This window comes from Cucurbita maxima, unplaced genomic scaffold (genome assembly GCF_002738345.1).
Source record: "Cucurbita maxima cultivar Rimu unplaced genomic scaffold, Cmax_1.0 Cma_Scf00021, whole genome shotgun sequence".
NCBI classification, from domain to species: Eukaryota; Viridiplantae; Streptophyta; class Magnoliopsida; order Cucurbitales; family Cucurbitaceae; genus Cucurbita; species Cucurbita maxima.
In genome coordinates this window covers 2,136,839-2,157,883 of record NW_019272037.1, presented here as the reverse complement: position 1 = coordinate 2,157,883, position 21,045 = coordinate 2,136,839, and the positions used below count along the sequence as shown (strand labels likewise).

The 21,045-nt window shown below is 37.4% G+C and overlaps 6 protein-coding genes across 12 annotated transcripts in view; 2 read left to right on the top strand and 4 right to left on the bottom strand.

Annotated features, from left to right (window-relative positions):
* The first annotated feature begins 408 nt into the window (after positions 1–408).
* LOC111495485 lies at positions 409–1,249 on the top strand. The gene has a single exon (XM_023145553.1). It carries the CDS (start codon positions 621–623, stop codon positions 963–965), a length of 345 nt encoding a protein of 114 aa, XP_023001321.1. The 5' UTR covers positions 409–620; the 3' UTR covers positions 966–1,249.
* A 1,928-nt stretch (positions 1,250–3,177) lies between these two features.
* On the top strand, positions 3,178–8,259 carry LOC111495441 (uncharacterized GPI-anchored protein At1g61900). 3 transcript variants are annotated; one of them, XR_002720301.1, is made up of 9 exons: positions 3,178–3,583; positions 4,877–5,056; positions 5,142–5,747; positions 5,973–6,218; positions 6,356–6,367; positions 6,610–6,753; positions 6,896–6,940; positions 7,817–7,945; positions 7,976–8,259. XR_002720301.1 is itself a non-coding variant. In XM_023145485.1 (8 exons), the coding sequence occupies exons 1-8, from the start codon at positions 3,412–3,414 to the stop codon at positions 7,885–7,887; spliced, it is 1,476 nt and encodes a 491-aa protein (XP_023001253.1). In that variant the 5' UTR covers positions 3,178–3,411; the 3' UTR covers positions 7,888–8,259. The 3 variants fall into 3 exon arrangements, 2 of the variants coding, with proteins under 2 accessions (XP_023001253.1, XP_023001254.1); XM_023145485.1 differs by having other exon boundaries at positions 7,817–8,259; XM_023145486.1 differs by lacking the exons at positions 7,817–7,945; positions 7,976–8,259 and adding an exon at positions 7,001–7,042 and having other exon boundaries at positions 6,896–6,963.
* Positions 8,260–8,538: 279 nt separating this feature from the next.
* Positions 8,539–9,109, bottom strand: LOC111495486. Its single transcript, XM_023145554.1, has one exon. It carries the CDS (start codon positions 9,020–9,022, stop codon positions 8,684–8,686), a length of 339 nt encoding a protein of 112 aa, XP_023001322.1. The 5' UTR covers positions 9,023–9,109; the 3' UTR covers positions 8,539–8,683.
* Positions 9,110–11,534: 2,425 nt separating this feature from the next.
* The window catches only part of LOC111495433 (UPF0051 protein ABCI8, chloroplastic-like), a 12,748-nt gene continuing 3,237 nt past the window's right edge, over positions 11,535–21,045 (bottom strand). The window contains exons 2-3 of one of the 2 annotated variants that reach the window (XM_023145477.1): positions 13,293–14,771; positions 11,535–12,002 (exon numbers count right to left, since the gene is read on the bottom strand). In XM_023145477.1, coding sequence (XP_023001245.1) covers positions 11,784–12,002; positions 13,293–14,738 — 1,665 coding nt within the window. In that variant the 5' untranslated portion in view covers positions 14,739–14,771 and the 3' untranslated portion in view covers positions 11,535–11,783. Of the gene's footprint in view, positions 12,003–13,292; positions 14,862–21,045 lie in introns of those variants that run through there. The other variant, XM_023145478.1, reaches the window with a different exon arrangement.
* LOC111495449 (polyadenylate-binding protein RBP45-like) lies at positions 15,378–19,239 on the bottom strand. 2 transcript variants are annotated; one of them, XM_023145503.1, is made up of 6 exons: positions 18,790–19,239; positions 18,108–18,576; positions 16,303–16,358; positions 16,098–16,228; positions 15,912–16,008; positions 15,378–15,812 (listed from the first exon to the last, which is right to left on the bottom strand). In XM_023145503.1, the coding sequence occupies exons 1-6, from the start codon at positions 19,060–19,062 to the stop codon at positions 15,618–15,620; spliced, it is 1,221 nt and encodes a 406-aa protein (XP_023001271.1). In that variant the 5' UTR covers positions 19,063–19,239; the 3' UTR covers positions 15,378–15,617. The 2 variants fall into 2 exon arrangements, with proteins under 2 accessions (XP_023001271.1, XP_023001272.1); XM_023145504.1 differs by having other exon boundaries at positions 15,378–15,809; positions 18,790–19,062.
* Positions 19,721–21,045, bottom strand: part of LOC111495451 (polyadenylate-binding protein RBP45-like) — a 4,549-nt gene continuing 3,224 nt past the window's right edge. For 2 of the 3 annotated variants that reach the window (XM_023145505.1, XM_023145507.1), the window contains exons 3-6: positions 20,794–20,849; positions 20,586–20,716; positions 20,388–20,484; positions 19,721–20,297 (exon numbers count right to left, since the gene is read on the bottom strand). In XM_023145505.1, coding sequence (XP_023001273.1) covers positions 20,106–20,297; positions 20,388–20,484; positions 20,586–20,716; positions 20,794–20,849 — 476 coding nt within the window. In that variant the 3' untranslated portion in view covers positions 19,721–20,105. The remainder of the gene's footprint in view (positions 20,298–20,387; positions 20,485–20,585; positions 20,717–20,793; positions 20,850–21,045) is intronic. The other variant, XM_023145506.1, reaches the window with a different exon arrangement.

The window sequence follows — 21,045 nt, the reverse complement described above, 5'->3', positions numbered from 1 at the left end:
AAGAATTTTGTAGAATAAATCTAACCCAGAAGTTAATTAATATATTAATTAATTATTTAATTACATAATTATACAAGATATAACACGTTGGAAACATTTAATTTAGCCTCCACGTCATTCCTTCTTATTCGGAATTAGCCTCCTTTTTGTGCTCATCCCTTATGCGTCGTCGTTTAATATTTTTTACAATTTATTCGTGGCAAATAAATATAACTATTTTCTTTTCTTTTCTTTTCTTTTCTTTAAAAACTTCCGATTTAAAAAATAGATTTAATATAAAAATTGAATAAAATTTCAAGGGTTTTTTTTTTAATATATAATTTTTAATTCTTGAAATTTTATAATTGGCCTAAACGATGACGTAGGTAGGTGACCTTCCCCAAGACAATTTCTAGGTATATTATTTGCCAAATAATTTTCTACCTCTGCCACGTGAGACCCCGTCGCGTCCACCGTGGCGCCTTCTCCGACGCGGTCTCTTCCCGCCCGTTCCTTCCCCTTTCCTCTCCACACCTCTATTTAAGAAAAAGTTTCCCTCAATTTCCTAATCCGGAAATCGAAATCATTTCGGAGCCCTAAACCGAAGAAAAAGGAACAACACAAGAAAGAATCACTGTAATATGGGCAACTGTTGCAGAAGCCAATCCTCTACAATGGTCTTCGCCGGAGACGATTGGGGCTCCTTCAGTTCCAAGCACGGCCGTGGCCGCGGCGGAAACGCCTCAGCCTCCAGAGGCGATCCAGAGAAATATAGACTACTTGGAGAGAAGCAAACGTCGTCGTGTCCACAGCCGCAAGTGAAAATCAAGATGACGAAGAGAGAGCTTGAGGATCTGGTGAAGAATCTGGAGATAGAAGGCTTGAGTCTAGAACAAGTAATTGGGCGGATGATGAACGATGAGGACGAATTTCAAGGTGAGCACCATCGTTCATGGAGACCTTCTCTTCAAAGCATTCCAGAGTGATCGATTAGCGATTAGCTCTTCCTGATCTGTAAAAAAGAAGAAAAGAACAGGAAATTCATTCATTCATTATACCGATTTCTTTTGCTGTACATGTAAATTAGTTCGTTGAATTCGGTTCCTTCTCATTTGTAAATGTTAGGGCAAATTTGCATTTATTGCAAGCTTGAGAAGCATGTGAAGATTAAATTAAACATGAATTCCCACTTGGTTTGCAGGAGCTGTTATTAATTACGAGTGCTCTGCTCTGCATTCAATTCTGCTAAAGTTTGCCCTAGAACGAAAAATTCAATTTAATTTTGGAATAATTTTGAAAATTATGGATTATTTATGATCTTAAAATTTATATATATTTAGAAAAAAACGGAGTCTGCACACTTAATTCTGGGGGTCTATTTTGTCCGACAAGCATTGGCTCCTTTAATACACTTGCCATCTAGTAGAGTTTACTTAACTCTTTATTGATATGATATAATTTAAATTACAATAAATGATTAAGGACAGCTCATTGACTCAATTAGGGAAGCTTAATAATAATCATCCTTTGTAATTTCAAAAAATAACAATAATAATAATTATTATTATCTTCTCAATTAACTAATTCTCCGGAAGTTGTTGAAAAGAGAGTCTAAAGATAAAAACCTCCAAGGGAGTAGATTTTAAGATCTCACTCAGTTGTAGAGTGAACCAATATATATAGGTTTGAGACATTACAAATGGTATCAGAGCCAAACACCGGGCAGTGTGCCAGTGAGGACACTGGTCTCAAATGGGTGGATTGTGAGATCTCACATTAGTTAGAGAACGCGAGGGTAGACACTAGCCTCCAAGTGGTTGATTGTGAAATCCCACATCGGTTAGAGAACGTTTCGCCTCCAAACAATTGTGGGCTCTTACGGAAAATAAGTAAGGTTGATGGGTATGGAAAAGAAAATTGAAGAGCTGCCATGTAGACTACCCATATCTAAATGCACAAACCTACTAGTACTACACATTATAGAGAGCATTTTAATTTGAAATGAATAATAATAGTCCATTCATACTTTTCAATATTCAAATAAATGTGCATTTAAATTTTTCATAAAAATCAGATTTCATTTTAAATCCACAAAAAATCATTCAATTCCCCCCTAATTCTAATAAATATAATTTAAATACTCAAAACAACAACAATTATTAAAACCCACTTATTATTGCCAATTTTAAATAATTTCTTGTCAATGATTTTCAGGGGCTAATAAATGGGTCACTCTCTATTTAAATTTAGAATTAGTTTTATTTTATTTTATTTTTGTAATTTTTCAATCATTTCAAATAAATGAATCCTCATTTTGTTGAATTTAAAAATATATATTTATATTTATTTAATAGATAAAAAAGAGTAAAGTGTTTTATCCAATTTTTCTAATTCATTAGATACTTCTTAAATTGATTTTTTTATTACAATTTACTCTCAATAACTTTTATTTATAATATATTTTTTAAAATTAATAGTCCAATTTTAAAAATAAAAATACTATAAAGACTGGTTTTATAAGCAGGCCTATCAACTCTTCCAACAAGCACAAATTACCCAACTGCACGTCAAACTCGAGGAGTGTGGACGATTACTAAATATAAAGGAGAAAATTCTTGGAGCTATCTTTAGACGAATTAATATGGTTAATGTTCATTTTCGTAATTTCGGTCAACTGAATGATAAATATTGCAGGAGTAAAATGTATGAACCTTATATTACTATATTGGCGTGAAGTCATTCACGGGCCACTCGACATGATTGTATTTGATGAGAATGAATAACGAAACAAAGAAATTTAATATTTATAATTTTATTTTAAAATTAAATGAGAAAAAAAAAAAAAAACAAAGTGGATATGAGCCGGAAGTTATTTAATTCGAAGAATATGTGGGTCCCTAGCCGAATGAAAGGCATGAAAAACCAGGCGGGTCGGGAGGACTTCGGATATTTCCCGGGTAAGTCGGGTAATTTTATGAACCGAAAACTCGCACGCTTGGGAATTGGCACGCGTGAGAGACATAAGGAGTGGGGTCACTCCTCACACTCATCACGCGTGCGAGGGAGAAGAGAGAGAGAGAGAGAGAGAGAGAGAGAGAGAGAGAGAGAGAGAGAGAGAGAGGGAGAGAGAAGTTAGGAAAAAAGCAGCTGCTGCCATTAATGCCATATCGTTCTTCTTTCTTGTTCTTCCATCTCAAACTTTTTTTTTTTTAATTTTTTTAATTTTTAAATTTATTTTGGTGTTCTTCTTCCTTCTTCCTCTTGGTATTGCAGATCTGTCCGTGTGTGGGGCCATTCAGACAGCTATTACTTGAGCTGCTTTCGTCCCCACACACTTTGAAGCTCATTCATGGCTTCTCTCTATCTCTATCTCCCCACCTTCTCAATTTCTTCACTCACTCAACCACTTCCACTCCTCCAATCCCAATTTTGATGCTTCTTAACCCTTATTCTCTTCATTCCCACTTCCAATTTCTCTTCCTCCACCTCCCTCCCTGTTTCTTTGGAACCTACACAATCTGGAAACTCCAAAAAATGGATGACAGATTCTCTCTTAAGCTTCTTTTCGATGCCGTTCTTCTCCACACGCTACTTCTCCTCCTATGTAAGTGTTCTTAACTTTCTATTTTTTTCTGCGTTTCTCTTTGTGGGGTTCGCCTCTTTTTGCTCGATCTGTTGCCTTTTCACAAGCTTCTTCTTCTTCTCTATGTGCTGAAGTTTAGGTAATTTTGTTCTGCTCTTCTTTCTCGACATTCTTGATTTGCTTATTTCTCTGTTGTTGTTTTGGATTGGATAGAAGAGCTGTCGTTTTAGAAAGAATCAGCTTCTGATACCTAATTTTGCTCTGTTATTAACTTACCTTTTCTTCCTCCATCTGTCATTTAATCTAATTTAACCAACGGCTAGATTAAATGATGAATGATTCAGCTGTCATTTTTGTGCTAATGGGTAGCATGCGAGCTGATGATACAAGCAAAGATCTTACTGGGTTGTCTTATAAATTTATAATTCAAGCATCTATGGAGTCTGGCGCAGTTATTTAGCTATACTCTGGAATTTATGTTCCTTTGTTGGCTTACAAAATGTTTTCTGATACATGGCCTGGATTTCCTAGAAGTAATCCTCACATAAGGGTTATAAATGAAACAGTAACTATAGGACCAAAAGAAATGAGTTTGGTTCAAGTAGTCGTGCTCACCAGCTAGCTGTTTTGCCGGAAGTATAACAGAGCTTTTGGAAGAGGCTCCACCCAGAAATCATAGGACCAAAAGAAATGAGTTTGGTTCACCCATTACCTTAAGCAATTAGCACACCTGACTTAGCCATGGATGACGTTGGGTTTTATATCCTTTTCAGATGCATTATCTTCAGACAGAGATATAGTGTTATCTATTGAAGTGGAATATGAAATAGTGTGAATATTTGGATTTCTTTGTAAATGTGAGATCTCACATCGGTTGGAGAGGGAAACGAAACATTCCTTATAAAGGTGTGAAAACCTGTCCTTACCAGACGTGTTTTAAAACTTTGAGAGGAGCTAGTTCACTAATGAGGTTCCCTTCTAGGCTTTCCCTTTAAGGTTTTAAAACGTGCATGTTAGGGAGAGGTTTCCACACCTTTATAATGAAGGTGGGTTTCTCTCTCCAACCGATATAGGATCTCACAATCCACCACCCCTTGGGAGCTAGTTTCAATATATTATCCTTTTTGGTATCTCATCACATGGCAATAAAACCTATCAATGAAATTTTTTGTGTACTAAATCCTTAAAATATGATTCTGTTCGTCTCTCAAATTAGAATATTTATGCCTCCTAAAACTGCAGAACATCATTATACAATAAACTAAAAAATGGTTGTATTATATCTTACGGGCTATTTTTTTCTTTTTGTTGCAGATTTCCATGAAGCTAGCTGCATCCCGTCAACATATCCAACACGGCATCTGTCGAATGAGAAACCAATGGATGATATGTATCCCGAGATCGCTCCAAGTGGGAATCCAAAGCCATTCCTTCCTCTCCTTGCCCCTTCTCCATTGGCACCCTTCACAAATACCACAGTCCCAAATTTATCAGGTTTATGATTGTTTGTCTAGAAAGAGTTAGTTTATAATGATTCATTGATTCTTCTTTTCAATTTAATCACTCATTCTCCTTACAGGACAATGTTTGTTGAACTTTTCTGCAACCGAAACTTTGATGGGTGTGACTGCCATGGATTGTTGGGCCCCTTTTGCGAAACAGATGGCCAATGTTATTTGTTGTCCGCAGTTAGAAGCTACTCTTGCTATCCTTATTGGTCAGTCGAGTAAAGATACTTATGTTCTTGCTTTAAACGGGACGCTTGCCGAATATTGCCTCTCAGATATTGAGCAGATTTTGGTGGGGCAGGGTGCAAATGAACGTCTTAAACACATATGCAGAGTTCATCCAGCCAATCTCACTGAAGGGTCTTGTCCGGCCAAAGATGTTAGTGAATTTGAGACGACCGTTGATACGTCTAAGTTGCTTGCTGCCTGTAATAAAATTGATCCTGTGAAAGAATGCTGCAATGCAATCTGCCAGAATGCCATTTCAGAAGCCGCTACAAAGTTAGCAATGATATCTACAGATTTCTTGGGTATGCCTGGATCTCAAGTCTTGCCCGAACAGTCCGCTAGGGTTCGTGATTGTAAAACTATCGTCCTCCGATGGCTGGCTAGCAAACTTCACCCTGCTAATGCCAAGGAAGTTCTTAGAGTACTGTCCAATTGCAATGTTAACAAAGGTGAGCTTGAAAGCAAATTTTTTCAAACGGAGATTTACGAAATTCTCGTGATTACTGTTATAATTCATCACATCTCTATGTATTTGTCGATCCTATTCCCATTTGCCTTCTTGGTCAATGTCTACAACATTTTCAATTTTTTAAGATTCGAGTCACCACTCATTTCTGATGCTATTATCTTTAGCTACCACATCATCATAGATCTTTTCTGTGTGCTATTCTCAGTGTGTCCATTGGAATTCCCTGACATGAAATATGTTGCCGATGCTTGCGGGAATGCGATCTCTAACAAGACAGGGTGCTGCCTGGCCATGGAAAGCTATGTAACGCATCTGCAAAAGCAGAGCCTCGTTACCAACCTACAAGCTTTGGATTGTGCTACATCATTGGAAATGAAACTACGAAAGTCGAATATCACGAAGAACGTGTATGACCTATGCCATATAAGCCTCAAGGATTTCTCCCTCCAAGGTGTGTAGCTTTTGTTTTCTTCATATTTCCAGATTTAAACAATTCCTTGAATAATTTCACATGGATTCTAATAGTTTTTTCCCCTTTCCTTCCCATGTTCTAACTTGATAATGGATCTACAACTTTGAGCATTTCAGTTGGAAATCAAGGTACTATTTCATAAAAATTTACTTATTCCATATTCTTGCAAGATAACCTTTGATTACACCATCAGCTTTTGTTGGCTTAAAAGTTATTAGAAGACGTACTGTTGGGATGTTCTTACGTTTTTAACGAAATAAAAAAGAACGAAGAAGATTGGTGTCAGTCCATCGACACGAATGCAGATTTTTAGCCTGTTTTCGAAATTCATGATTCATTTTCTCTCTAACTTTCATTATCGTCTCGACAGAGTTTGGATGCCTTCTACCAAGCCTGCCTTCAGATGCCATATTTGATCCATCATCAGGGATCAGCTTTGTTTGTGATCTGAATGACCATATTCCAGCTCCATGGTCTTCTTCAACTCAAATGACAGCTTCATCATGCAATAAGAGTAAGACACATTTTTTTAAAACTTCCAGTATTTGGAGCATGGGTATCAAATATAGACCCTTAACCAGTTTCCCATCTTTATAAAAAAATGTCGAGTTATCGTCTTCTTGAATTTCTAATTGCTCGCGTTTTTTGGATTGCAGCTATCAAAATTCCTGCACTTCCTGCAGCAGCTTCTGCTCAAAGTGGTACTTATATTCTTCAACTATCCTCGAATTTCTCTACAAGAACCGAAAACACGAATATCGTTACTAGTGGTCATTTTGAAACAGTAGTTTAATTTCATCATTCTTCTCTATGAGATCCCACATCGGTTGGAGAAGAGAACGAAACATTCATTATAAGGGTGTGGAAACCTCTCCCTAGTAGACGCGTTTTAAAACCGTGAGGCTAATGGCGATACTTAACAGGCCAAAGCGAACAATATCTGCTAGCGGTGGGATTGGGCTGTTACAAATGGTATTAGAGGTAGGCACCGAGCGGTGTGCTAGCGAGGACGCTAGACCCTCAAAGAGGTAGATTGTGAGATCTCGCATCAGTTGTAGAGGAGAACGAAGCATCCTTATAAGGGTGTGGAAACCTTTCCCTAGTAGATGTGTTTTAAAACTGCGAGGCTGACGACGATACGTAACGGGCCAAAATGGGCAATATCTACTAGCGGTGGACTTGGTTGTTACACTATCAATCTAATCCCATCCACCAAACACAATTTATACAAACAAGTGGATTCTTTGACCCATTCTTTTACACAACAGTGGTTACAAAAATGTAGAATTTTCAATCTCGAACATAGTCAACGATTACAAAACAAGTCATTACTAACTAATGCTCACTGGCATGTATACAGAATTTAATACCATGCTTTAATTGACCTGACATCTGAGTTCTGAGGTAATAGAAGAGAAAAAGACTTTAGTGGTCAGTGAGAGTTACATAGATACAGTATCTAAGTCAAAAAATGCAGAGTTTTGTTAGGTTGGTTGACACATTCAAAGTGGCTTTATATTGATTATAAGTGTCATGAAATCTGAATTTCCTCAAACTTAATGCCCCAACTGTTGCAGGCCTTTACAACGATGGTGTGGTACATGTGTTGCTCATTGCTATCTCAGTGGCCCTCATGATACTCATGTAGCTTATTTAATGCTATCTTTGGAGAAGACTGTTGTCAAGTCATCATCTAAAACAAGGATGTTCTTGTTCATGTTCATGTTCATGTTCATGTTCATGTTCAATGAAGCTTATGACGAAGTCTTGTATCCTCAGAAGTTTGATCCTTGTGAATAGTCTTAGATGTTCTGAATGTGGTAGAAATTTGAGTTGGAAAAATGGTTCCCAAATTCCTAATTTGTTCATTCTTGCTGTCAATGTAATAAAAAAGTTTTGTAAAGATATATTAGGAAAGCTGAGCAAAGTGGTGCAACATTTCAGATTTCGTTGTATATTTGGATTTCCATCCAACATCAACAATAGTGATTGACGTGTAGTCTGTCTCTTAAATCTGTTCAAATACTCGGAATCTGTTAGAGCTTAAGTCTATTGCTAATGGATTTTGTCCGCTTTAACTTATTATGTATCGTCGTCAGCTTCACGGTTTTAAAAAGCGTATGTTGGAGTAATGTTTCTACACCCTTATAAATAATACATCGTTTCCAACTAACAATGACTGATATTGATTATAACTCTTGCTTGATTATGACCGATGTTTTTCTGGAACGATTTCAAATTTCGAGTTAAAACAAAACTATCGCAAAGGAACTCTCAAAAAACATAAACACAGTATTCATGAACGAGATAACCGAATCTTTTACCTTCGTTTTCGTTTCATTTTTAGATTAGAGGCAGCATAAAGGAACTCTCCATCCAATATCAAAAGGCATTTCCCTTTTCAAACATAGAACTCCACAAAACAAAGATAAGAAGACAAACACTCAAGAAACCAAAGAAGGAAAGGCCAAAGCTTCCTCCTTAGGTCGTCCAAACAAGCTCTTACAAGTTCTAAGCTGTCCAAATTGCTTGCAGATCCCATTTCTTGCAGTGCAAAACCCCATTGACATCGTCTTCTTCAGCTTCTTCAACCTCCTCCCAATCCTTAGCTTAAACTTCCTTATTCTGATTCTGAGACACGAAGATCTTCTCCTAGTGCCACTGTTTGCCTGCTCCATTATCTTGTAAATCAAGAACTGAGCTTGCCTGTGCTTTTTCTCTTCTGGGTCTTCCTTCTCCATCCTTGAGTACCCATTTTGCCTCCTTGTCACTAACCCACTCATATTTCCTCTGCTAAAACAGAGCCTAACAGAAACAGAGCAGTTTCTTGAGAAAATGGTATCAACTCAGAATCAAGCACATAAATTCCTTTCACAATACCCATTTTATATACATAAAGGCAAAGAGAGAGAAGGGCGTGATGATTGTTTTGATTTCTTAAATCAAAGAAAAAGTTAAAAACATAGCTAACCGTCCATGCGTCATTCCATCCTCAGCAGAAACCTACGCTTATTCTTCTATAACTATCATTCTGCTTAAGATTATCAATATTTTATGATAAAACTTGGATCTTGGGATAAGTTTAAAACAATGCCAACCACATAAAAAGTGGGATTATTTATTAATGAAGAAAGCTTTCAGTCTGTTACTTTGGGGTCTCTGCAATATTTATTTTGTTCATTGTTCATCAATCTCCACACTCTGATATCAAAAGAAAAGAACAATAAATTGGGTTTTTGTTAATAAATAATGATATGGGTAATTGTGTAAAGCATGTGATGGATAATTATGGAGCTGTCTGGGTATGAATCCATGCTTCATACTTTAGAAACATATAAATTATTGCATTATTGCATATAACCTATGGTTTAGCATTGAAGAAAAACATATAATAAACTGAATAATATTTTGTAAAAAACTATGAACCAGCTGCCAATAGAGTCAGCAAGTAAGCCAAGCCGTCCGAATGAACAGTGAAATGAAGCAATATTTAATTGGTCGAATCGGCGACCAGCTGGTGAGATACAAAGTCAAAAGATGGGACGTGTGAAGCTTGTCATGTGTAGAACAGACAAGGACTTGGGTGATGCCTGAAGGTTTCTTGAAGAGTCAGCTTCCCCACGGCTAAAGGGTCGGTAGAATTATTGGAAGAAAACATATTCATTTATTGGGTTTCCATTATTAGTTTGTATCATGCTGAGTTTGGTCAACTTTGCACTAATCATTTTATCTTTATAATTCTATTATATTGTTCAAAGGAGTTGGATAAAAGCAAAGATTATGGGTATATAAGAGTGGATCTAAGCCAAGTCGGTAAAATCTCTTGCCATTAAATTTCTTTATATCATATCTGTTGTAGCCATTTTCTAATATCACCAAACCATATAACTTTTACTTATGTCTATAATTGTTAGATCTCATATTGGTTGGAGAGTAGAACGAAATATCTCTTATAAGTGTGTAGAAACTTCTCTCTAAAAGACCCGTTTGAGCGGTGAGCTTGAGCTGTTAGAAATGGTATCAGAGCTCGGTTACCGGACGGGTGAGAGACACTAAGAGTAGGACTAGACCCTCACCATAATGAGTGCATTTTAATACCTTGAAATTAAGGACGATATGTAATGAGTAAAAGCAAACATCTTTAGATATTGAGTTAATATTATTGATATAAAAGTTAATGTGTCTGTTCCATTAATATACATTACTTTTTCTCTGAATGGTTGAGAATAAGGCCACAGAGAAACATAAATAAATGAAAGTTGACCTAATGTTAGAGGTTTCAGCGTCAGATTTCAGACTAAAAGTAAAGAGTTTTGAGAAACAGAGCACGCTATTGGGCTCTGTTTAATTTTGTATTTGCTTTCTTCTTCATGCATGTCGTCTGCAACCATGCTCCTTATTATTTCCAAATAAACAAGCAAAGGATGACGTCTGTTTGATGTTTAAGGGCCTAAAGGCATTATCTTTACTTCCCAAGGTCAACTTTTGAGCATGATGATGTTTGCAATGACACAGACAAAGTAACCTTGGAATCTGTAAAAAAAGATTATGTTTTTCCAATACGCATGTCAAGGTTATTGTTGATTAATGCATGGTACAATAATGAAGAAGCAGGTAGATTGTTTTATTACAGGTCGGTCGGACAAGATTTGATTCACAAGATTGCATCTTGATTCTGGATAAACATCTGGCTCTGTTCATCAGTTTATTTTCGGCTTAAAGCACTGGATTCGTGAATCCTTCCAAAATAAATTGAAAGTATTTCTATTTTTTAAGTAAGTTATTGGGTAAAAGAGATCATTACTTGGGAGGAAAGTAAAACATTTTTTTTTATAAATGGGTAGAAATTTCAGGATAATATTTGCTAAAAGTGAACTTGGATAATTACAAATGGTATCAAAACCAGACAGCCAACGAGTAGGCTAAGTCCTAAACTAGGGTGGACACAAGGCGGTGTGCCAGCAAAGACACTGGGCCTCGAAGAAGTAGATTGAGGTCTTGAAGGAGTAGATTGAGGTTTTAGATCCATTGAAGAATGGAACAAGTGTCAGCGAGGACGCTAAGCTTTAAAAGGGTGGATTATGAGACCACACATCGGTTGGGAAGGAAAAGGAAGGAAAAAGTGTGAAAACCTCTTCTTAACATACACATTTTAAATAAAAGTTTAAAAAAGACAATATTTACTAGCGGTGAGTTTAGATTTAGGCGGTTACATTTATCTAACTCAGAAATCCAATTGGTAGGAGTTGATGTCACAGCATATGGAAGTGTAAACCATGTTCAGACATGACCAGATGAATAATAAGTGAGGATTTTATTTATATATAAGAACAGCAAGTCTGTCTTCCAGATCTCGATCTGTAGCTATAAATGGGCGACTACAAGTTGATTGAACACTCAAAACATTATTTACATTCTGCCCATGTCTTTGGAGGCAGAAGTATATTCCAAGCAGAGTGATGCAGGCTTGTGGAGCCGGTAATGCTAAGTAATCTAAAAGCTTCTCAAGATGATTAAACCTTCAAAAGTTCCTATAGTTACCACTTAACCCACTGATCCTTCAAGCTTCAAGCTCATGAGTTGGTTCACCTCAGCACCAAATTCATCAGGCAGCTCGTTGAAGACATCACGACAGAATCCGGATATCATGGCAGCCATGGCCTTCTCATAGTCTATTCCTCTCTGTTGAAAATAAAACAACTGATCTTCACCAATCTTGGACGTACTGGCTTCATGTTCAATGCGAGCTGTGGGATTCTTCACCTGTTAGAAACGAGATTGTGAGTTCTTTTGATGACTACAAGAATTTGAGTTATATAATTTGCACAAATTCAAGCCTAAGTTTTTGCTCATCTCAAGTATTTCCTCTTCCCGACAGTTCTGGGCTTAACCCTATCAAAGTCACCTCCATTGGATTAATAAAGAACTTTCTACTTCAAAAAGTATACCCTCAATCTCATATTATGTATACTTGCAACTCTATAATGATGAAGAAAACTATGTCAGAATGCCCAAGTTATTTTGTGTAAAAAGAAACATACAAGAACTCAAAATAAGTTTAAGCTGCCCTTTCGGTGCCAAGATTTGAAGTTATGAAATTAAAACAAGCTTGGCAGTGCATGCATGACAAGATTTTCATCTTTCAGTTGGGAGTAGAATGAAACATTTTTTATAAGGGTGCGAAAACCTCCTCTTAGGAGGCGCATTTTAAAAACTTTGAGAGGAAACTCAAAAAGAAAAAGTCAAAAGAGTACAATATCTGCTAGCAGTTGACTTAGGCTGTTACAAATGGTATCAAAGCCAGACATTAGGCGGTGTGCCATCGAGGACGCTAAGCCCCTGAGAGGGGGTGGACAGCGAATGGAGCGCGAGGAAGGACGTTGGAACCCAAAGGGTGTGGATTGTGAGATCCCACATTGATTGGAGAGAGGAATGAGTGCCAGCGGGGACGCTGGGCCTCGAATGGAGGTGGATTGTGAGATCCTACATCGGTTGGAAAAGGGGAACGAAACATTTTTTATTAGGGTGTGTAAACCTCTCCCTAGCAGACACACTTTAAAAACCTCGAGGAGAATCCCAAAAGGGAAAGACTAAAGAGTACAATATCTGTTAACGGTGGGTTTGAGCTGTTACTTCCTAATTATTTTCTCATACAAAAGTTATTTGCAGAATAATCACTAATTACCTCTTGTTCATCAGTGACTTTAACTATAGAAAGCGAAAAAATTGAGGCGATTCTTTGTTTTTCGGACAAGTAGGTAATGATGTTATATTAGAGAAGCTTCCAGAAGGTTGCTGTTTTTGGGAGTAACTTTATTGAGAGACTTTTATAGTGTGAAAGTATGAAATATACACTTTGTAAACATTTTGATTATTGAGATTAGTTGCTACCCGTGGATGTAGGAGAATTTCTTCTCTTCGAACCACGTAAATCTTTGTATCTTTTTGTTTAATTCTATTTGTGGGTTTGTGCGTGTGATTGGTCTTACTTCCGCTTCCGTTACAACACACTCAACTTTGAAACAAACAAATAAGAACATGAAAGGGAATTACCTGGATGTATGGATAAGTGTTAGCAGCAGCATTGTCACCAATGAGCATTGAATCACATTGAGACGAGTTCTTCGCATTGTCTGCTTTGGATTGAACCTGAACAAGCCCCCTATAACAGTTCCTGGAATTCCCAGCAGAAATACCTTTTGAGATAATTCTACTCCTTGTATTCTTTCCTTTGTGTATCATCTTCGTACCCGTATCTGCCTGTTGATAATTATTCGTCAGCGCTACTGAATAGAACTCGCCAACAGTATCATCTCCCTCCAAAACAACGCTCGGATACTTCCAAGTAATGGCAGAACCTGTTTCTACTTGTGTCCAAGATATTTTAGAACGAGCCCCGGCACAAAGGCCACGCTTCGTTACAAAATTATACACACCTCCTTTCCCTTCCTCATCGCCAGCATACCAGTTTTGAACTGTGGAGTACTTAATCTCTGCACCTTCAGCACAATACAATTCAACCACAGCAGCATGAAGCTGATTTCTATCATAGGAAGGCGCTGTGCATCCCTCCAAATACTCTACAAAACTCCTGTCATCAGCAACAATCAAAGTTCTCTCGAACTGTCCAGTTTCCAAAGCATTGATTCGAAAATAAGTTGAAATCTGCATCGGGCACTTCGTGTTCTTAGGTATATAACAAAATGATCCATCGCTAAACACCGCCGAGTTCAATGCAGCATAATAGTTATCTTCGCTAGGCACAACTCTCCCCAAGTACTTTTTAATTAGATCAGGATATTCCCTAATTGCCTCTGATATCGAACAGAAAATCACACCAGCTTTTTCTAGCGTTTGCCTATGAGTAGTAGCAATTGAAACACTATCTAGAACAGCATCAACAGCAACGTTAGCTAGACGGTTGCGTTCATTTAGAGGAACCCCGAGCCTATCAAAATACATGAGCAGCTCGGGGTCCGCCTCGTCAAGGCTGTTCAATGTCGGTTTTTTCTTAGGGGCAGAATAATAACATAGATCTTGAAAATTAATTGGTGGATATCGATTATCAGACCATGTCGGTTCTTTCATCCTAAGGAATTTCTCAAAAGAATTCAACCGAAACTGAAGCATCCAATCGGGTTCTTCTTTTAGGGACGAAATCAATCGAATCGTTTCCTTGGAAAGGCCTTTCGGAATGGAAAACGAATCGATATCCACAGTAAATCCAAATTTCTTATCGTAATCGCGGTTACGAAGAATATCCTGAATTTTCTCATCAGTAGAGGTAGATGGCGGCGAGGGCTTACCTGGAGAACCCGAACCGGATATCGCAGTTTTGGGTTCGTAGCCGACATCTGCTCGGACTCTGAAGGGCTCCGACTTCGGAATCTTCAAGTTAGCAATTCTGGGACTCTGCAACCTTTGAATAGCGTCTTTTTGTAATTCCCAAGTGGGGTGATGAGGAAAGCGTGAAATTCCATTAGCTAGCAGAGAGGCCATGGATGATAATAGATGCTCAGAGTGCGAGAGAGAATCCTGGTGTCTCCTCGCAGATCTTCCCACGAACAGCAATTGGAAACGTTGTCTTGTGGCCAACACGAGCCTCCAGATTATGGTCTACTCCAACCCAAATGAGAAGGCCGAAAAACACCCAAATATAAATCAAAATTTATATGTAATATGTCACTTAATTTTTAAGATCTCAAAATTAGAGAACTAGTAATATAATCATTTAATTTTCTTTTGAAAAGCGGTTAATAAAATTTGAATTTAATTTTTATTTGACTATTGAGGTTTAGATTTTTAATTGATCTTTAAAGTTTAAAATTGATTTTCATTTGATTGTTAGTTAAAAAAAAAAACCGTCAACTTATTTAAATTATACATATTAATAAAATCACACCAACATATATCATAAACGAAAACTATTTAGAACTTAATTTCACATTACAAAAAACTAATTATGATATAAATTCAAACGTTGATGAACAAAGTGCTTTTTTTTTTTTTTTTTTTTTTTTTTTTAAATTTTAAGAACCAAACAAAATTTTATTTTAACCCTATGAATTTTTCAAAAAAAGAATAAAATATGTGTATATACATATATATAGACACAAATTTGTAGTCTAACTCTCATGATTAGCAAAGACAGAAAATTAACTATAGAAATAAAATAAACGACACAAAGTACACAATCAAACTTCTGAGGAACATAATTAAAAAAAAGAAAAAGGTATTTCAGTCATCAAGGAGTTATGGTAGAGAATAGAAAATAGGAAAAAGAGTTCTTCAGAATGGATGGGATGGGAGGGGTAACTCAAAACGGGGGGCTCAGTAGGGGGAGGAGGCCAGGCCAGAGTGAACAAAACTTCAAATCTACTACATGTATCCTCCTTGCTGCTGCTGCTGCGGTTGCTGTGGTGGTGGCTGCTGGTAATTCCCATAGCCGCCATACCCACTGTAGAACATATTAGGGTCCTGCGGGGCTGGAGCGTAGCTGAAGTTTTCGTAACCTTGCCCATACCCGTAATACCCGCCTCCACCATTCCATTGGTTACGATCCGCCTGAGGCTGCTGAAAGGTGAAGAAACAATTTAGTTGATCATTATGAAAGAACTATATTCAATAACCATTGTCGGAGGATATCAGATGAGTACTATAATAGAACTCTACCTGTTTATTTGAAGGACTACGTCCCCATGAAAGTCTAATGTTCTGCCCACCAATTTGTGTTCCATTCAGCATGCGTAATGCTTCCTCAGCACAGTTTCTAGTATCAAAGTTAAAATCACCAATAAATGTGTCATCACCAATTCAAGGGAGATTAAGATGTTAGGGTACATCTTTAAGACTACTCACCGGTCAGAAAATTGAACGAAACCACATCGTTTGCCCACAGGTATCTTTACATGCACCAATTCCCCATACTGACCAAATACTTGTCTCAAGTGATCATCTGTGACATTAGAGTCCAAATTCCCCACAAATATCTGCAATAGCCATTTAAGAAGTTAGAAACCGCAAATAAAGTTACATGGAAAAAGAAAAAGGGTAAAGAACCCACAGTAGTATTGTTTGGATCACTCTCATTTTGGGTCCCTTGAGGATTCTGGTATGAATCTACAATACAAAAAATTAAACCAACATGAACTTGCATTTTATCTTGAACAATCAGGTGTTCTCTTCTTTTAATATATCTTAAAGACAAAATCTCTAACAATAAAATTGAAACAAAAGCAATTTTCAATTGCTTAATCTCACAGTATTTTAAAAGGTTTACTGAGACCTAGACACTATTGGTTAAGAGAGGTAAGACATAAAGCATGTGGCAGTATGAAGGGTAATTTTGTAGTGCTCATAAAACCACAAAGGATACCAAAAATTAGAGATACAAACAATTACCCCAAAATAAGGGAAATAATAAAAGACAAGTCTATTATATCACAGTCACGCCTAAAAAGGCTCAAAGCAAGACATGCATAACACCGTCCATAAAGGTACAATCTTCCTTTTATCTGACATAGGCGTAAGCCTAGAGAAAGGGAAGGGTTTGAAAACATTGATCATAAAAAGGCCAGAATTTAAAAAACAAAATATATAATGTAAAATAAGTAAATATAAGGGATCATATCATATCACATGAAGAAATATCCATAGAATAATACACATGATTAAAAAAAGAAGGTTATATTATAAAGCATCACATCCTAATGTTCTAAATATCACAAATAGAGTTTCTAACTTCAGACTCGGGCAACCATACTCAGCCATATTGAAAATCTAGCATGAAGAAACTAGCCCAATCATTAGCATAAACATAAGTATATAACAAAAACTACAAGTGATGAAAGTAGCCAAACATAACATAAGCAAGACCAATCAATGGAATCCTATTTACACGAGATACAAACAAAGTATCCCTGAATATATCTGTGTCCACCAGGTTAAAGAAGAAAGGAATGACAATTTGGAATACCGAGCTAGAGAAATGAAAAACTAGAAAGAAAGGAGAATCCATGCAGTCCAAAATTCTTTTATAGGTAATGGATTCGAAAGCATAAACAGGAACGAATAATCATACTTAGAAGAAAACATAGGTAAACCCTGTAAACCCTAATATTAGGTGGTAAAGGACAAGCACAAACTATGTGGCCTGCTATAGCTGTTGTAGAAGGATAGTTCAGTATAAAACCAGCGTGCCATCACATTAATGAAATTGCAATAACTCATCTACCTAAAGAGCCTGCGTAGCCTGAACTTCTTTTGAAAAAAAATCTAATGGAATTAGATTGAAATGCCAGGGAGAGAAAAAAAACACCCATGAAATGAAAGGAAAAGCTAAACGTTGCAGAACTAAAGGTGAATTAAAAAACGTAGCATAAATATGCCACATAAGACATTGGCGGGAAAAAACTGACCTAAATGGAACAACGTACTAAAGGGTAACCATGTCAGCTGAAATCAGTAGCGGACCCCAAGCTGACAGAACCTTTTGACACCCTGCTTAAAGAAAAGAGGAGTTTTATAAGTTTATGAATCCTTTTTATTGTTACAATGACCAAAGTTCGAATTGGAACTGCACGAAGGAAAAGGCATGAAAGGCTACTATTCTCCAAGGGTATAACGAGGGGGGAATTAAAATGATAGAAAACTAAAAAATAAAAGTAACGGAGAGGAGATAAATCTGGACAGAAAAATAAAGAAGGTCGGATTTCATCTAGGCATATTGAAAGCAAAAAGAATGCCAAAACTCTAAACTCAACTGGCACATCCATACTATGAACGAATGAAGGAGGATATATTCAATACAGAATTTGATGCTCTGTTTCTCATTTAAATTTTCCAATTTGGGGGGAGGTTAGTATTTACTTTTCGCATACTGCTGACTGCCAGAAGTGTTCTTGTTAGCCGCTGGTCCGATACGCATGGGCCTGGATGAACAGAGGACACCATTCATCTCAGTCATTGCCCGCATCTGTTCACTCTCATCTCCGAACTTAACAAACCCATAACCTTTAGTACGTCCGGTGAGCCTGTCAATCACAACTTTAGCACCCTTAACGGAGGTATAACGTGCCCTAAATGTCTCTTGTAGCACATAATCAGTAACATCACCAGCCAAATCTCCTACAAAAATTGTGTAATCGGGAGAGTCATCTTGTCGTTTCTCCCCTGCTGATGCCCAGTTCAATCTAAAATTTTGCGCCCCATTGGGCATCGCTGTGCCGTTATATGCTTGTAGTACCCTTTCCGCTGCTGGACGAGTTAAAAATTCAAGAAAGCCGTAACCCTCGGACTGGCCAGTTTGCTTGTTCCGAATAACTTTCACGGATGAAACCTGGGAATAAAAACATCATCAATTCTATACGAAAAAAAATTGTAACCGCTAAATATCTATCAAGATGACATTTCAGAAACATGTACATGCACGAATCTGGATGAAATCGACCTAATAATCATAAAAGTCCGACAAATCCGTCCAATAATAATAATAAAAATAAAGACAAATACACACATGATCTCAAGTGGGGTGGCGCGTTGATTCACGTACCTCGCCTGTATGAGCAAAGCAATTAAAAATATAGTTCTCGTCCATCCAGTACTGCAAGTCTCCGATCCAGAGCGTACGAACTTCATCCGCGTTGGCTGGTTGAGAGGGTTGTCCCTGAGGCGAAGCGGCCTGCGGCTGCTGAGGCCACATCTGAGGGACAGGCTGCGGTTGAGGCGGCTGAGGAGGCATCATCATGTAAGGAGGTTGTTGTTGCTGGTACTGAGGGGCCTGGTGAGGCATGTTGTGAGGAGCAATACCAGGTGCAGGCTGCATGGTTTCGAAAAAGGGAAACAAAATCTCCTTGTAGAGAGAAGAAGAAGAAGAAGAAGAAGAAGAAGAAGAAGAAAGAAGAGAGTTTGGGTGTCTCGTCTGAACAAAGAGAAACCCTAACCCTAGAAGTCGAGAACGAGCGAAAGGGAGGGAACAAATAGAAGGGGATCCGGAAGGAAACAATTAGATTTATCGTTTAAAAGGAAATAAAATAAAATAAAATAAAATAAAACAAATTTTGAAATACTTTATCCGAACGCTTTTGAGGCCATGATTTATAGAACATTGGGCCCCATCACCATGTCCAACGTCATTATTGACGCTCCCAAATCCAACCAATCAAGAACCGAGCTTATGGAAGTCCAGATGGTACCGACCGCACGTGAATATTTAGATTTTCTATTCAGCAGACACTTTCCAACAATGCCCGAAAAAAGCACTCCTCGCGTAGAGATTTGTAAAAAATTTAAACAATTTTAAAATATTTTTAGAAAAATTAATTTCAATCGAACGTGCAGAAGTGAATAAAAATTGCAATTTGGCCCCATGTTTATTATTAATCAATGAATTTTCCCTACAAAAACTCGATGATTTAAGAACTCAAATTTAAGGGGTTTTACTTATTGAAATGGGAACCCAAACAACAATTACAACAAAAAGCAGAGTTCAAGCCACTTAAATACCATAAAAAAGTGTCAATAAAGCCAGAATATAAGTCAGATGGGCTAGTCCAGCAGGAACATAAATAGTAGGTTCAGGTTGTACTGCAACCACGTACAGCAATTTAAGCAAGAATTTACGAGAATTACAATAAGAAAGATCATTCAGCGGCTGGCTACCCATGATAGATTATGAAGAAACAAATAACGCAAGACGCAAAACCTCTAACGCCAAATACAAGCACACAAGTGACATCATGTCAACGGAGTCATACAGAATAGATGAGAGTAAACATCTTCAAAATCTTCTACAAATGACAAGCAGAAGTTTGGGGTCACGTTCTGAGGTGGGGAGGTGGTGGGGGGAACAACAAGCAAACTTGTCATCTACATATACCCTCCTCCTTGTTGCTGCGATGGCTGCTGCGGTCCTGGTTGTTGGTAGTTCCCATACCCACCATAGCCACTGTAGAACATGTTAGGGTCTTGGGCAGCTGGAGCATAGCTATAGTTTTCATATCCTTGTCCATACCCATAATATCCTCCTCCACCATTCCACTGATTAGGGTCAGCCTGAGGCTGTAAATTTGCATTAGAGGATATTACAAAGCTTCATATTTGCTTCAACATGAATACTGGATAATAAGTGAGACATAATACTACTACTACCTGTTTGTTAGAAGGACTACGGCCCCATGAAAGTCTAATGGTTTGCCCACCAATTTGGGTTCCATTTAACATGCGCAAAGCTTCATCGGCGCAGCTTCTGAAATAGGATTTAAAAAAAACAAAATAAACTACTCATGAGCAAACGAGCACCAAATGTTGGGAAGGGGGGAGGCATCATATATGCTTTTGAGAACCAACCTGTCTGAAAATTGAACAAAGCCACATCGCTTGCCTGCAGGTATCTTAACATGCACCAGCTCTCCATACTGACTGAATACTTGTCTAAGATGTTCATCAGTGACGTTAGAATCCAAATTTCCCACAAATATCTGCAAGAAGATAACATAACAACTCATAAACATGTCCATATGATTATATTACTACTAAAAAGTAATGAAGTACCCACAGTTGTATTATTTGGATCGTTCTCATTCTGAGACCCTTGAGGATTCTGGTATGAAGCTGCATTTGGAAATATCAAACTTATCTGTCAACGTAAACTAAAAAATTCCAGAGTTGTCATTTTTCTTAAATAAGATACTGTCCTCAATGACACTTCTAACTTAACTGTGTCATATCACAACATCATTAGGGTGAATGATACTAATTAAAAAAAAAAAAAAAAAAAAAAAAAAAAAAAAAAAAAAAAAAAAAAAAA

What these genes read in the sequence shown, in the direction of transcription:
- LOC111495485 (XM_023145553.1), top strand. Translation starts at nt 621, where the DNA reads ATGGGCAACTGTTGCAGAAGCCAATCCTCTACAATGGTCTTCGCCGGA.
- LOC111495441 (XM_023145485.1), top strand. Translation starts at nt 3,412, where the DNA reads ATGCTTCTTAACCCTTATTCTCTTCATTCCCACTTCCAATTTCTCTTC. An exon ending in CACGCTACTTCTCCTCCTAT is followed by an intron (nt 3,584 to 4,876) that starts GTAAGTGTTCTT and finishes TTTTTGTTGCAG; the next exon opens with ATTTCCATGAAGCTAGCTGC. An exon ending in CAATTGCAATGTTAACAAAG is followed by an intron (nt 5,748 to 5,972) that starts GTGAGCTTGAAA and finishes TGCTATTCTCAG; the next exon opens with TGTGTCCATTGGAATTCCCT.
- LOC111495486 (XM_023145554.1), bottom strand. Translation starts at nt 9,022, where the DNA reads ATGAGTGGGTTAGTGACAAGGAGGCAAAATGGGTACTCAAGGATGGAG.
- LOC111495449 (XM_023145503.1), bottom strand. Translation starts at nt 19,062, where the DNA reads ATGCAGCCTGCACCTGGTATTGCTCCTCACAACATGCCTCACCAGGCC. An exon ending in TTCGTTCAATTTTCTGACCG is followed by an intron (nt 16,009 to 16,097) that starts GTGAGTAGTCTT and finishes CTTTGATACTAG; the next exon opens with AAACTGTGCTGAGGAAGCAT. An exon ending in GTAGTCCTTCAAATAAACAG is followed by an intron (nt 15,813 to 15,911) that starts GTAGAGTTCTAT and finishes TTCACCTTTCAG; the next exon opens with CAGCCTCAGGCGGATCGTAA.